General features: G+C 40.7%; 1 protein-coding gene across 1 annotated transcript in view; it reads right to left on the reverse strand.

The window, feature by feature from the left end:
• The window catches only part of Frmpd4 (FERM and PDZ domain containing 4), a 240,555-nt gene that overhangs the window by 19,333 nt on the left and 206,764 nt on the right, over window positions 1–14,458 (reverse strand). The window contains exons 8-10 of the mRNA XM_027431846.2: window positions 12,554–12,673; window positions 5,168–5,304; window positions 367–493 (exon numbers count right to left, since the gene is read on the reverse strand). Coding sequence (XP_027287647.2) covers window positions 367–493; window positions 5,168–5,304; window positions 12,554–12,673 — 384 coding nt within the window. The remainder of the gene's footprint in view (window positions 1–366; window positions 494–5,167; window positions 5,305–12,553; window positions 12,674–14,458) is intronic.

The raw sequence follows: 14,458 nt of genomic DNA on the forward strand, positions 1-14,458 counted from the left end.
ATGAATACAGGGACTGGTCTCCAGGACCCCTTTCTGTGCATTTAAGTTAGTTTGAGCAGTAACCAATCACGGGATGAAAATGTCCAATCTTATCTTGTGATTTGATCCCCTGACTGCAAAGTCCCATGTGCATATCCCATGCCTCCTGTCCCATAAAATATGTAGCTTCCAAGTTAGGAGAAAGAAATAGATTTCTAGAAGGATTGGCAGTCTTTGTTCCTTTTAGATGCATGCGAATAGTGTATGGAATTCTAGAAATACGGTGTGCCAAGTGTGTTCTTCACGGTCTAATTTTAAATGATTCTTTGAATGCATGCAAGCCTCTCTGCTTAAAATCTAGATTCTATTAAGATGTAACTGGGATACCTTTTTACCCGGTGGTACCAAGTTTTGATTTGCTTTGACAAGGTGGGAGAGTGCTTTCTTGATGTTCTTCTCTTTCATGCTCTGCAGCACGGCAGATGGAAGAAATGTCTCTAGTCCCCATTCTTTCCTGTAACAGAAAGCACACCATTTACTTCCCATTCTCATGATGATGACTTATGCTAGACCGAATTATACTCTGCTGTTGGTCAGAACAAACGGACTCTTGGTAAAACAGGGTGGCAACTTTTAATTTACATGTAGGAAAGACACTGTTGGGTCAGTGATACATATGTGCATATTTAAAAGAAAACACACATATTCCTCACTCTGTAGAAAGATCCCTAACAATGGATATTGAAGAGTCATTTTGTTTAACCAATTTCCAAGTCTCTTAAATCCATCTTATATCCAGATATTTCCAATATGTTTTCTTTGCCCTCCTCAGCTTGTCCTTACTATCTTCATTGATTGTGCATGCCTGAGGGCTACTTGTGTCTTTATTTTAACAGACACACAGACACACAGACACAGACACAGACACAGACACAGACACAGACACAGACACAGACACACACACACACACACACACACACACACACACACACACACACACACACACACACACGGCAGTGCTAGGGCCCTGAGACCAAGGGTAGAACCAAACATGGCTGATCAAAAACAATATCACCACCACCACCAAACCCCAAAAGTCAATGAAATGAATCCTAACCATATTCTGTTATACTCATAGATTGGTGTCTAGCCCAGTCATCATCAGAGAGGCTTTCTCTGGAAGCTGATGGGACTAGATGCAATACCCACAGCCAAACATTAGGCAGAGCTCAAGGAACCCAATGGAAGAGATGGAAGAGGGCAAGGAAGGATTGCAGGAGCCTGAGGGATTGAGAATACCAGGAGATCATGGCCCATAGAGTGTACTAAGCAGAGCTCATAGTGGCTCTCAGAGACTGAGGTGGAGCCTGCACAGGTCTGACCTAGGTCTGCTGTATATGTGTTATGGCTGAATAGCTTGGTGGTCTTGTGGGATTCCTAACAGTGGGAGTGGGGATGTCTCTGACTTTTTTGCCTATTTTGGAGACCCTTTCTCTCCTACCGGGTTGCCTTGTCCTGCCTTGATATGAGGGTTTGTGCCTAGTCTTATTGAACTTTGTTATGCCATGTTCAGTTGATATCTTTGGGAGGCCTGCTCTTTTCTGAAGGGAAACAGAGAAACAGTGGATTTGGGGGAGAGGGGAAGTGGGCGGGGTACTTAGAGGAATAGAGGAAGGGAGGCTCTGGTCAGGATGTATTGTATAAGAGAAGAATAAAGAAAAAGAAATCTTCAAAATGAAAAGATAAAACACACATAGAAAATGCATATTTATGCGTGGGGGTGGCACCAAGGCAGGGACCCAAGGCTTTATTCATGCTAGTGAATTCAGCCCTGAATTATTATCTTAAATAAGTGTTTTTCATATCATTGTGTCTTTTCAAATATGTTCTTTGAGGGTTTTCTACAACATGTTTTGAACACAATGATCCCCACTCTCTCATATTCCCAGATTCACCCCTTCTTTGTCCACCTAGCTCTGTGTACTCCCCACCCCCACTTAATACATGCAGACTAATTTGCACTGTCCAGATATTACTGGACATGTGTTCTTCCACTATCATATCTATATGTCTGATTTTCACACTCAGATCACAAGTTCCTTGAGGGTCAGGATTATATTTTACACAAATTAGTGCTTTCTACTATCTGATGCAAATTCTATTTACAATGCTCACTCAATATTTGATAGAACTGATTGCTGCCAAAACTGTTGCAGACTGAAGATTTCCAGTGATGCCAGCTATCTCTGAGAGGTTTTGGTCTACACAATATTCTACTTGGGAAGAAGTGGATAGACAGTAGGGGCAGGAAGGTGTGCTAGTGTCCTAAAGATAGGGTCTCTCACTGGCCTGAAACTCGGGAAATAAGCTAGGCTTGCTATTTAGTGAGTCCCAGGCATCCAACTCTGTCTCTGCCTTACCAGTGCTGGGATTACATGCACATATCACATGCATGGCCAGCTTTTAAGCATGGGGTGTGTGGGTCAAATTCTGATTCTTATGCTTACACAGCAAGCACTTGAGTGACTGAGTTGTATCCCCAGCCCCTCCCCAAAGCATTTTAGTTGTCTGAATATGTTCGATAGTTTGTAGGCACCTTTACAAAAGGCAGCCCATTTTACCTGTACCTAAGAACTTTAGATAGTAGAAGGAAAATGTGAATGTGTCCAGCTGATATTGAGATCTGTTTGTGAACAGTCTCTCAGACTACAGTCATTATGCATATGCCACAGGAAAAAGGGATAGACCACTAAGGGCAGCTTTTTTATTATTTAGGTGGCAATAGGTCAATTTATAATTGATAAAACAGTGGCATTGGGGGCAGCCAGTTGGAGTTCTATTCTTCCCCAACCCAGGCTCAAGAGCCTGCTGAGAAAAGTCCCCAGGTTAGGTAGTATGGCATCATAATTACTTTACAAGCCGTCACTGGGAAAGTGCCTTTGGAAAGTAGGATTGGATTTATTTGTTCATATTTTCAGTGCAGAAGCTGAGAAATCTAAGGCTTTTTAGCATGGTGTGGAGATCTGCATTAAGTCTGGCCATAAGGACTGACACATGAGTTCACCTTTTGTTTTCACAAAGAGCTGCTGGGATGAAGTAAGTGGTATTTGCTTTAGGATAGAGTATCTCTTGCTGAGATACTGAGTGCTCCCTCTTAAAGGATGACCCTTAAATAGATTCATCAGCTGGAGGCAATACAAAACATCTATTTTCTAAGAAAAGAGGATCTTTCTTGGCCAAAGAGGGATGCTGGTGGGAAAATGGCATACTCAGCAAGAAAAGGCATCCAAAGTTTACAAACAAGATGTGCTTCACAGTGTCAACTTGGTTGTGTGACATCTTTGCCAGCCACTTCACAGGTTTTTTTTTTCCTACACAAATATCAAGATACTATGCTTCCTGATTGTGGCATTTTTAAAGATTTATTTTATCTTATGTGTATGAGTGTTTTGCCTGAATGTTTGTATGTGCACTAAATGCATGCTTGATGCTCACAAAGATGCCAGTTTACACTGGGACTGGAGTTACAGATCTTTGTAAATCACCATGTGGGTGCTAGGAACCAAACTCAGATCCTCTGCGAGAGCAGCAAGTGCTCTTAACTCTGAGTCATTTCTCTGGCTTACTTTTTCTTTTTGACAAGGTCTTATGTAATTCAGGTTGGCTTCACACTTGTTATTCTCCTAACTCAGAGTCCCTCGATGCTAGGATTATAGGTGTGAGCCACCAGGCCCAGCTGATCTCCTTCTGTGAAGACACTTCAGAAAAGGTCGCTCTGTAACAGTGGTTCTCAACCTTCCTGATGCTGGGATCCTTTAACACAGTTCCTCATGTTGTGATGACCCCACCATAAAATCATTGCATTGCCTCTTCCTAACTGTGACTTTGCACTGTTACAAATGACGGCAGAGATATCTGTGTTTTCCAATGGTCTGAGGCAACCTCTGTGAAATGGCCATTTGACTCCCTAAAAAGGGGGTCACGACCCACAGGTTGAGAACCACTACTCTATAAACACTCTGGGAAGAAGAGGGGACTCTACAGAGGCAACTGTGCCCACTGTTTGTTCTACCAGACTATTAAGACAAAAGAACCTCTAGGAAAGGCATTCTTCCGGGACTATCACACTGGAAGAAGGCAAAGGCTGAAGCATGGTCCCATGCAGAGGAGGAACTTGCCTCCTAGGAAGCAATTTCACACAGTCCCCACAATTTATCATAACACCATGCAATGGAGACCAGACAATGATGAGTAAATGGTGGGTTGGACGACATTTTTGATCAAGATTGCTGAGTTACATATCCCTGTTGCCCTCTATTAAAAACCAAATCTCTATTTAAATCTAAATCACATGTCAAGGCAGACTTGGGGTTCAGCACAGCCATTCTTTGTTCCTCTTTTCAGTTCTACCACATGAAATGAATCTGCTTTCTTCTCTTTTCATATTACTTGTCTTTTGAATTGGTGTACCCTAGAGAGGTGGCCAAACCTAACTGGGCTCTAGCTACAATTCAGTCTAGCACACAAACTAAGGCACAGAGAGTGGTTCTACTGCCTGGGATTTAACCCTGCTCTACTCCCACCCCTGTCCTGTGACTTGGGGAAGTAACAAGCAACTTAATCACTTTGGATCTCGCTTTACCCATTTATCTTTGAATCAAGTCCGGTGTGCCAAATGTGCTGATACCAAATTTGTCCTCATTCTGGGATTCCCATCTCAGGAAGTTGCTAGGCTTGGCCTTGCACTCAGTCTGTAGCACTAGAACTTAGGATTCTAACTGCCTCAGCTTCATGAGTAGTTAAAGTTACAGTCCTGCACCACCAGGCTCCACTGTTTGTTTATCTTGGTGTTTTACAGACAAAATCTTGTTATGTGGTCCCAGCTGGTCTTGTACACATAGAAAGCCTTCTGCCTCACTATGCTCCATTGCTAAAGTTGATGGGATGGAAGTAGTGAACTATCATTCTAGGGCTCACACATTATTTCAAAAATACTTTCACTTTGCCTGCAATTTTCTAAAGGTGGGTAAAGTGATAATGGATCTCTTCTACTATAAAAGACAAAATATTGTATATTTTGCCACTAGTTTACAAATAGTCGGCCACGAACAAGATGAACTCTACAAACAGATACACAAAAGTAAAGAAAAACCCACAGCCTCTCACTGCAGTAAGTGTGAAAACTTACTCAATGTATTTGAGGGAGATTTTCTGCGTCTGTTTGGTGGTGACAGTGGCGATGTACATTTGTAACGCGGCCAGCCGCAAGGCAATGTCGTATTTCAGCTCGGGTCCAAACCGCTCCTGAACGACGTCGTTACAACTCTGTGAAGAGACCAGCAGAGGGCGCAGTTCATTAGAGCATGGGCTGCCTTGTGAGCCCCTTTAGAGGAGCAGGTGACATGCATTCCCCCAGCGTTTCAACCTTCACTTCTGAGGCACTGAGGCTAAATGTGGAAACATCTCCACTGTGCTTCTTGGAGCCGAGTCAGCATTTAATTGCACAAACACAGAGACCACACAAAACATTTAACAGTCATCGACAAGCTGTTATTTAAATATTTAGCTTTTTGTAAAAATAATTAGGAATTTAGGGATGGAATTGCCAAACACAGGTGCTGCAGCTGAACACAGAAGCACGGTGGAGGAACGTGGCTTTTGCTGCTGGATTTGGAATCCTGGCTTCCAAACTTCGTTCATTTCACACAAGATGTGGCCTTGGGCAAGTTCCTAACTTGACGGTGCCTCAGTTTTCCTTTCTCTAAAATGGAGTGGTGGTGTTTTCTAACCACAGGGTGTTGTAAAGACTAAAATAGTTAAACTGTACTTGGAAGCTGTAGGCACATTTCTAAAAATTTATTTATGTTATTCTTATTCTTACTTTGTGTGGAACTGGGGGTTGCAGTCCTGGATTTGCCAACAATAGCTATCATGTTTGCAAGCTTACCATTTATTTGAACTCTTGCCCTTGGTTTATTCATCTGTGAGTGGGACTCATACGGACCACTTCACTAGAGCTGCTTGAGGATTATAAGAGATGAGATTTATCACAGGGCATTGGTGTGTGTTGTAAGGGTAGCTATTAAAACCTTCCATTCATTTCAATGGCTGCAGCCCTCCCATTTCAAATGTGGGAATCAGTCCATGTCTCTTGGAATCAGTTTGTTCAGCTCACAGAGTTTGTGGCTGGGGTCAAAATGTAGGCCATGCATCGTATTATACCTTATAGTTTCAACTACTTGTGAGGTTGTATAGGTGGATGTCTTAGCTGTTCTATTGCTGGTCTAAGTATCACAAACAAGACAACTTATAGAAGGAAGAGTTTATTGCGGGCTTACAGGTCAGAGGGTGAGTGCATGAGCATCATGGCAGGGAGCATGTTAGCAGGCAGGTAGGCATGGTGCTGGATCAGCAGCTGAGAGCTCACATATTATTCAAAGGAGGCAGAGAGCTGACTAGCAATGAGGGCTTTTGAAAGCTCAAAGCCCACTTCCAGAGTCTCACCTCCTTTTACAAGGCCACACCTCCTAATCCTCTGAACGGTTCCACCAAACAGGGAGGAAGCATTCAAATACATAAGCCTATGGGGGACATTCTCATTGAAACCATCGCAGTGAACTACAAATTCAAGGCTAGCTTGAGAAAAATCACCAGACTTCATTTCAACCAACCAAAGTGGCTGGGTATGTGTTAAAAAATGTCAAGGTCCCACCTGACCACAGAGACTAGACTTGAATAGTGTATTTCTCTCTCCTGTTATAAGAAAGTTGAGAGCTGAGAGCGGGAGGAACATGCAGACTATGTAAACACATTGTGTATGTGTGGTGACTGATTTTCATATTGGAAACTTGGTTCTAGTTTGAGAAAAACCTATCCCCTTTTTTACATCCGTATTGAATTCTTTGCCTTGTCTCAAGTAGACAGCAAAAGGAAACAATGCTGCATTTCTTTTGCTTCCTTTGTAAGAGAAGTTCATTAGCAATCACCTCATGTACGGATTTTATAAAGTTAGGATCATGGACCACCTCATGGCTGCTGTATATAATATTTAAACACTACATCCTTGGCACATCTTACACTTTGCATCTCTGTACATGGATGCATATTTCTCAATCCACTGCTTCACTGTTGAGCAAGTCCAGTTGTTCTCCCAACCCATCCCCAAAAAGGTCTTTCACTTTGATTCCCTGAAAAATCTTAAAGCTCCCCGGAACACCCAGCAGCTTGTATTTGAAGTGGGTCTGTCAAGCAACAAGACCTAGCATGCTTGGGGCATACCCTCCAAAACAATTGAAAGCTGCCGCTGTGTTTTGTTTATTTTGGTTTTAGCAATAATGCCCAAGTACTTGAGGCAGTCAATCCTGGCTCCAACATGTTAACAGCCTAGATAAGGTTGTTTTATACAGCCCTCTAAGAGTAAGAGAACCTGAAGCCCACAATGTGCTATGTGCCTGTGTGTGCTCACAAGCTTAGATGCACATATATGTATGGGTGCACAGGCATATTGTGCCTATGTGTATTAAGTCAAAAGACAACTTTAGATGCTGTACTTCAAGAACCATCCACATTTATTATTATTATTTTATATTTAGACAGCATCTTTCACTGCCCTGGAATTTACCAAGGTTAGGCTAGGCTAGCTGACTGGCAATCCTCTAGGATCTACTCGTCTTTACTTCCCTAATGCTGAGACTTCAAGAATGTGCTATGTCTTACTTTTGCTTAATGTGTGCTCCTGAGATCAAATTCATGTCTTTGTGTTCTTTATGGACTGAGCTATTGCTCTAACCCTAGACTCTGTTTTTTGAGAAGTCATTTTGTCAAATAACTTTTTTGAAGAGTGCATCTTCATAAGGATTCAAAACAGAATGTGTGTGTGTGTGTGTGTGTGTGTGTGTGTGTGTGTGTGTGTGTGTGTGTGTGTGTAGAACTTAGCTATAAAAGCCCAGATTTGATGGTAGGCTCTGCCACCTACCAGTATAATTTACTTTAGCCATGACATGTTAGTTTTCTCATCTAAAAAATGGGTGAACTCTGAAGAACAATTAACTTGAGAGTGAACTAATTTGCAAAGCCGATGTGATAGCTCTAAGGTGATTAATTCACAAATGATTCTGTTATATAAACACCAGCCATTATTGCTACTTTTCCAAAGAACTCTGTTCTGAATCATTTTTTCCATTGCTGTTGTACCTTGCTGTGGTTGTTTCAATAAGAATGGTGCCCATAGGGCCATATATTCAAATATTTGGTCTCCAGTCAGTGCAACTATTTAGGAAGGATTAGGGGGAGTAGCCATGTCAGGGTCGGTGTATCATTGAGGATGGGCTTTGAAATTTCAAAAGCCCATGATGTTCTCAGTGATCTCTCTCTTCTTTATGCTTGTGGATCAGGATATAAACTTCCAGCTACTGATCCAACAGAATGCCTACCTGCCCACTACTAAGCTTCCCACCATGATAGCATGAACTCTCTGAAAATACAAACAAGCAATACAAGCAAGGCCCAATTAAAAAAAAACTTTGAAATAAGTTGCCTTGGCCATGGTGTTTCAGTACAACAATAGAACAGTAACTAAGATAGTTGCATGTAAACAGACTTTTGCGTGAATCATTTGACAAGGCAATTAGTCACTTAATTATTATGTAATTAGTTAAGAATGACCCTGGAGATCTAGTGTGCAATATGAATTACAGGTATATAAGTGTATGTGTCTGTGTGTGTGTGTGTGTGTGTGTGTGTGTGTGTGTGCCAGAGAGAGAGAGAGAGAGAGAGAGAGAGAGAGAGAGAGAGAGAGAGAGAGAGAGAGAGAGAGAGAGGAAAGAGCTATTAATCATCTTTTTATTACTCTTAAATATATTCCTTAAAATACCGTCTTTGAAGTGAATAGAAGCAAGTATTTTGCTAAGTAGAGGTCCTAATAGGACCCACTGTAGGCCTATAAAATGTCCATTTGTGGTTAATATATGCTTAAGAGGAAAGAAATACTATTAACATCTTTGCAAAGATTTTGGTGGTTCATGGGTCACATCCTGTTTACTAATTGGCATAAACAACTTTTTTCTGAATAAAGAGTAGACACGGCAAACATCAGCAAGCATACTATCATTATGAATTAGAATAGTCTGGATTGTTAGAGTTTCTATTAATATATATGCTAAAATTCTGTAAAAGATCTCATGGGCTATTAATGACTCAGAGATAAATACATATTATCATCCTGAAATCTGTTTGCATCTTCATGCTTCATCTGGCCAGTGGTGACTGTCCTCATTAGGAGTCTGCTAAGTTAAATTGATTCTGCTTTTGCAAAGTGCTATGCATGGCTTCTGCTTCCTCTTCTGTTCTCCAGGCAATTTCATTGCATCTTTGTAGTACATAAAAATCAACACAGGCACACAGGAGACCTGTTGACTTCTAGTAGACAGATGTGTTATTTTAGACGCACCACACATTCTGTGATGCAGACATTTCCAAGTAGAGTCTGAGGCAAAAACGTTCATTTCCTATTCTCTGAGGGAGAAATATAAGATGATAGTCCCTTGATTTTCGTCTCCATTGCCCATAGTATATGGCTATTCATCTCCCCTTCTGCCTATTCCTTTAAGAAGTAGATAATCCACCACCCACATGAAAACCAAGGCAGGAAAACAGAAATATCATCAGTCTTTTTCTTCCAGTCCCCAGGCAAGCTCTCCAGACAGGTGGTTTTATTTTTGAGGCCAGTCCTCTGGTATAAAAGATGTCTTTCAAATGAGAAAACTCTTCATGCATTTTATTTGAGCAGACATGCCTTAACCAAAACATAATGCTCTTCAGAGGTACGTCTTGTCTCTGTTCCCCAAGACAAGCACAACCATGTTTTTCCCCTTTACAAAGGCAATGGACTTCTTGTGGTGTTAAAACAGAAGCTGAATGGTTTGAAAGCACCATCCTGTTGATCACGATGAGAATGTAATTATAGAGAACATCCCGTACCTGTATTTCACTGTCTACAGCTTTATACTCACAGGTACCTGGAGCCATTCATTTGCAACTAACTAGCTAATAATTGTAGCACATGGTCTTATCGGAGGAGACCCAGCCTCTGAGTGATGCTCAGCAGGAGTATGGGGAAGATGCAGTAACCAATCAGCTGAGAATCAAACTCTTTGTTTAATGCAGTCATAGTTGGCTGGGTTTCCAGGCCTATTGGAAGAACAGAGGCCATTGTTGCCATGTCAGGGGTGCATGTGACCTATATTTAACATTGAGAAAACCCAGAACATGATAGTCTCACTGTTTAAGTTGGAAAATGCAATATACATTTTATATTATTTTTTATAAATAGGGCATATATACTGAACTGGATTGGACTTACCTTGGAGATGCAGAACTATCTTTATGAACATTAGTCAACCTCTTGAGCTAAAAAAAATTTCTTTTTCAAAGACCACACCAGTGGGGAAAATTACTGGGCTCTTTTATGAGGATCCCTATGCAATAGAATGTACTCAAATATCCTGCTTCTTTTTTCCTCTGACTTCATTTCTGATCTCTAGGGCTTACTGCCACTTAATACAAACATGCCTAATTTTCCATGTCTATCTTGTATGTATCTGTCTTTCACCTGATATCTACTTTCTCTTGGCTCATTTTATCTCCTTTTTTTGTGTATGTGAAAGTAAAAGACAAGCTTACAGACACTTTGGGTGACTGATTCTATTACTACACATTAAACAGATCCTGTTTTGAGATTTTCTTTTTCTTTTTATGTTTATGGGTGTTTTTCTTATTTGCATGTCTATATACCACATGCATTCAGTGCCCATAGAGACCAGTAGAAGTCATTAGATCCCTTGGAACTGGAATTACAGTTGGTTGTTAGCTGCCATGTGGGTACAGGAAATCAAATTCAGGTCCTCTGGAAGAGTATCGAGTACTATTAACTTCTGAGCCATCTGTCCAGACCCAATGAATAGATTATTAGTGTTCACTCCAATTAAATCAGAAAATTTAAGTGAGAACAATAAAATGGATTCACAAAAATATAGGAACATCTAAATATTGAATCATATAAACTTATCCATATATATCTATACCAATACATTTTCTTTTAGACAAATAATTCTGGATACTCATCCCTGGGAGTTATACTGCATAATAAAATATAAGATAGACCATCTAGAGAAGCATCTATCTATCTATCTATCTATCTATCTATCTATCTATCTACCAATCGATCTATCTATCTCTTATAGTCTTACAATTCTGAAAATTATTAATTCCAATATTAATCATTATCATGGTGTCTCAGAGAAATTTAAGTACCAAAATGAATGAATAAACATATGGAAAAGGAAAAATTTTTATAGTATGCCAACTGATCAACAAAGAAGACATAATGAAATTAGCCATGTCATTTTAAATCATCATGATAACAATAGATTCAAGTAAGAATCACCAATTAATACTACTAATAAAAATTAGTGGGTGACAATTTGGTGCAATATAAGGTAATAAAAGTCACGAAATGATTGCCACAAACTACTTATTCATTATAAAAGAAAAGTTATTAATATTTACAAGGATACTACCCACATAAGAGTCAAAGTTAGCATCATAATTAAGGGGATAAACTGGCACCATGTGGCTCCTCATGTGCTACACTGAGAAGGGCACAGTCACTTATGTCATTCTTTGCAAATCATAACTTCAACCTAATCATGAGAAAATACTAGAGAAACCCAAATGGGATGATTTCTATAAAATTTCTGATTAGTACTTCTCAAAACTCAATGTCACAAAAATCACTGAAGGAGGAAAATGGATGGATCTGATTTAAGGGCATTAGAGAAATATGGCAACCAAACTACATGTAAAATTAAATTCCACAGTGAATTCTATTCTAGAAAAAAATGGTAGCATAAAGGACATTTGGGGGACAATAGGCATCATTTGGATATAGATAAAAGATGAGATAAGGACATGCATCGATGTCCTTTTTTGGTTTTGTTAATTGAACAGAGTTTATTATAATGAACATCCTTGTCATTGGAAAACACACAGCATATTTAATACAAAAAATAATACATGACTCAGGTAACTAGCTTTTATGTGTTGTAGAAAAATATGGTTTTTTTGTTTGTTTTCTGAGACAGGGTTTCTCTGTGTAACTTTGGAGCTTATCCTGGCACTCGCTCCATAGACCAGGCAGGCCTCAAACTCACAGAGATCCACCTGCCTCTGCCTCCGGAGTGCTGGGATTAAAGGCATGCGCCAACAATGCCTGGCTGAAAAAATATGTTTGTGCACGTGAATTTCTGTGATGAAAGAGAAAAGGAATATGTACCTGCATTAAATATAAAGTACACATGAAACAATAATAACAATTGATGAATCTGGATTGAGGGTGTAGATTACTCTTCTTGAAATCTTGAAATTATCTCAAAACAAATATAGAAATGTAAAGAGTACCACACACATACTTTATGATTTATTGAACTTAGGGTGAGTGACAGAAAGAAAAACAATGAAAGAGGCAATTTATGTTCACTTCAAAAGTCATATAGACCAATCTAAAGATTTTACCTACCTGAACATAGAGATACTCAAAAGCAACTGGATCTCTCCTTAACAGGTCAATGGGATCCTTTGGGACAAAACTGATCCGGAAAAGACACCTCATCTTATGGGAGCTGGGCCTCTGTGTCACCTGGAAGACCAAGCACCTCATTTAAGAACACACTGGTGATGACTGAGAAAGGGGCTGAGATCCACAGAATCAAAAATCCTCTTTCTTTTTAGACATAGAGTAAAGGATTACCAGCCTAAAATCCACACTGCCAGAGAAGCTAATAAACAAGGAGGACCCTGGAGAAGGGAAAAGGGACAAGATCTCCTGAGCAAATTGGGAGCATGGGAAGAGGGGGGAGGGAGCTAGGAGAATGAGAAGGGGAGAAGAGGAGGGGTGCGGAGGACATGAGAGAGCAGAAAGGTTGAGTCAGGGGAAGAATTGAAGAAAACAAGAATGGAGATACCATAATAGAGGGAGACATTTTAAGTTTACAGAGAAATCAGGCACTAGGGAAATGTCTGGAGATTTACAAAGATGACACCAGCTAACAATCTAAGCAACAGAGGAGAGGCTACCTTAAATGCCCTCCCCTGATAATGAGACTGATGACTGACTTATATGCCACCCGATAACCCTCATCCAGCAGCTGGTGGAAGTAGAAGCAGACACCCACAACTAATCACTGAACTGAATTGGAATCTAGATGCAAAGAAGGGTGAAGAGCAAAGGGGTCAAGACCAGGCTGGTGAAACCCACAGAAACAGCTGACCTGAACATCGGGGAGCTCTTGGGAATGATCCAGACCCCAGGAACATGGGTTTCAGTGAAGAAACTTCAGAAATCTGCGGGACCTGTAGATGTACCTGTAGTAGTTCAGTACTTATCCCTAGCACAGGTGTGGACTTTGGGAGCCCATTCCACATAGAGGAATACTCCCTGAGCCAAGACACACAGCCGTGGCCCTAGGCCCTATCCCAAAGGACATGATAGACTCTGATGGAAGGCCTCACCCTCCAGGGGGAACAGAAAGGACATATGATAGGTAGGGTTCTAGTTGGGGGGTGGTAGGGGAGGAGGGGAGGGAGAGGGAACTGGGATTGACATGTAAAACAATCTTGTTTCTAATTCAAATAAAAAAAGGAAAAAAGAAATAAGTAAATCCTAAAAATAGTCCCCTTTCTTTCTACATGAACAAAATTCAAATTGACCTTTGTGGGAGGCTGGGGTCCCCAGAAGCAGATTCAGGGGTAAGGGTTTGTACATAATGGATTTGTTATGGGAATGTCCAAAGTAGAGACTGGGAAAAGAAAGAGAAAGCAGCACAGGAAATGAGAGATGATAAGAGTTCATACACAGAGCAAGATTACACCAATTCTTATCCTGTCATGGTTTCATTGTACTGGATGGTTCAAAGGTAGGTAGATGCTTTGTTTCAGGCTATTTGACTCATTTTGTTAAGTTTTGGATATGTAGCATCACAAACAGTTTTGAAACTTGGTTCACCTAAATCACCATAATGCTTCCCCATAAGGCCCATGTAGTAGGCCGAAGTTTGACGAGAACTGTAAAGGGAAAGATAGTTGTGGAACTTGCATTAGACTCAAGAACTGGTGGGCTGTCCACATCATTCTTTCACTGCCACAGGCTGGAAGTGACTTATTACATGTACCTGTGACCTTTTAATGGACCAGGGAATTTGAGGAGTCATCAGTCATAGTCCACTACCAATGATAGGACAACTGCTTGCTTAGCACACTTCAGGTGAGGTACCACTGACAAGTGTTCTATGCTGCCATTCAGAGCTCTTTAGTAGGATGGGGCTCCAGGTCCCATGGTGGAAACTAGCTTGATGAGACATTTCTATTGGCTCCCAATTTGCCCCATTCCCATATTCAACCCCTCTCCCAGTTTTGATCAGGGACC

The sequence above is a fragment of the Cricetulus griseus genome, chromosome X, assembly GCF_003668045.3.
Source record: "Cricetulus griseus strain 17A/GY chromosome X, alternate assembly CriGri-PICRH-1.0, whole genome shotgun sequence".
In the NCBI taxonomy this organism is placed as follows: Eukaryota; Metazoa; Chordata; class Mammalia; order Rodentia; family Cricetidae; genus Cricetulus; species Cricetulus griseus.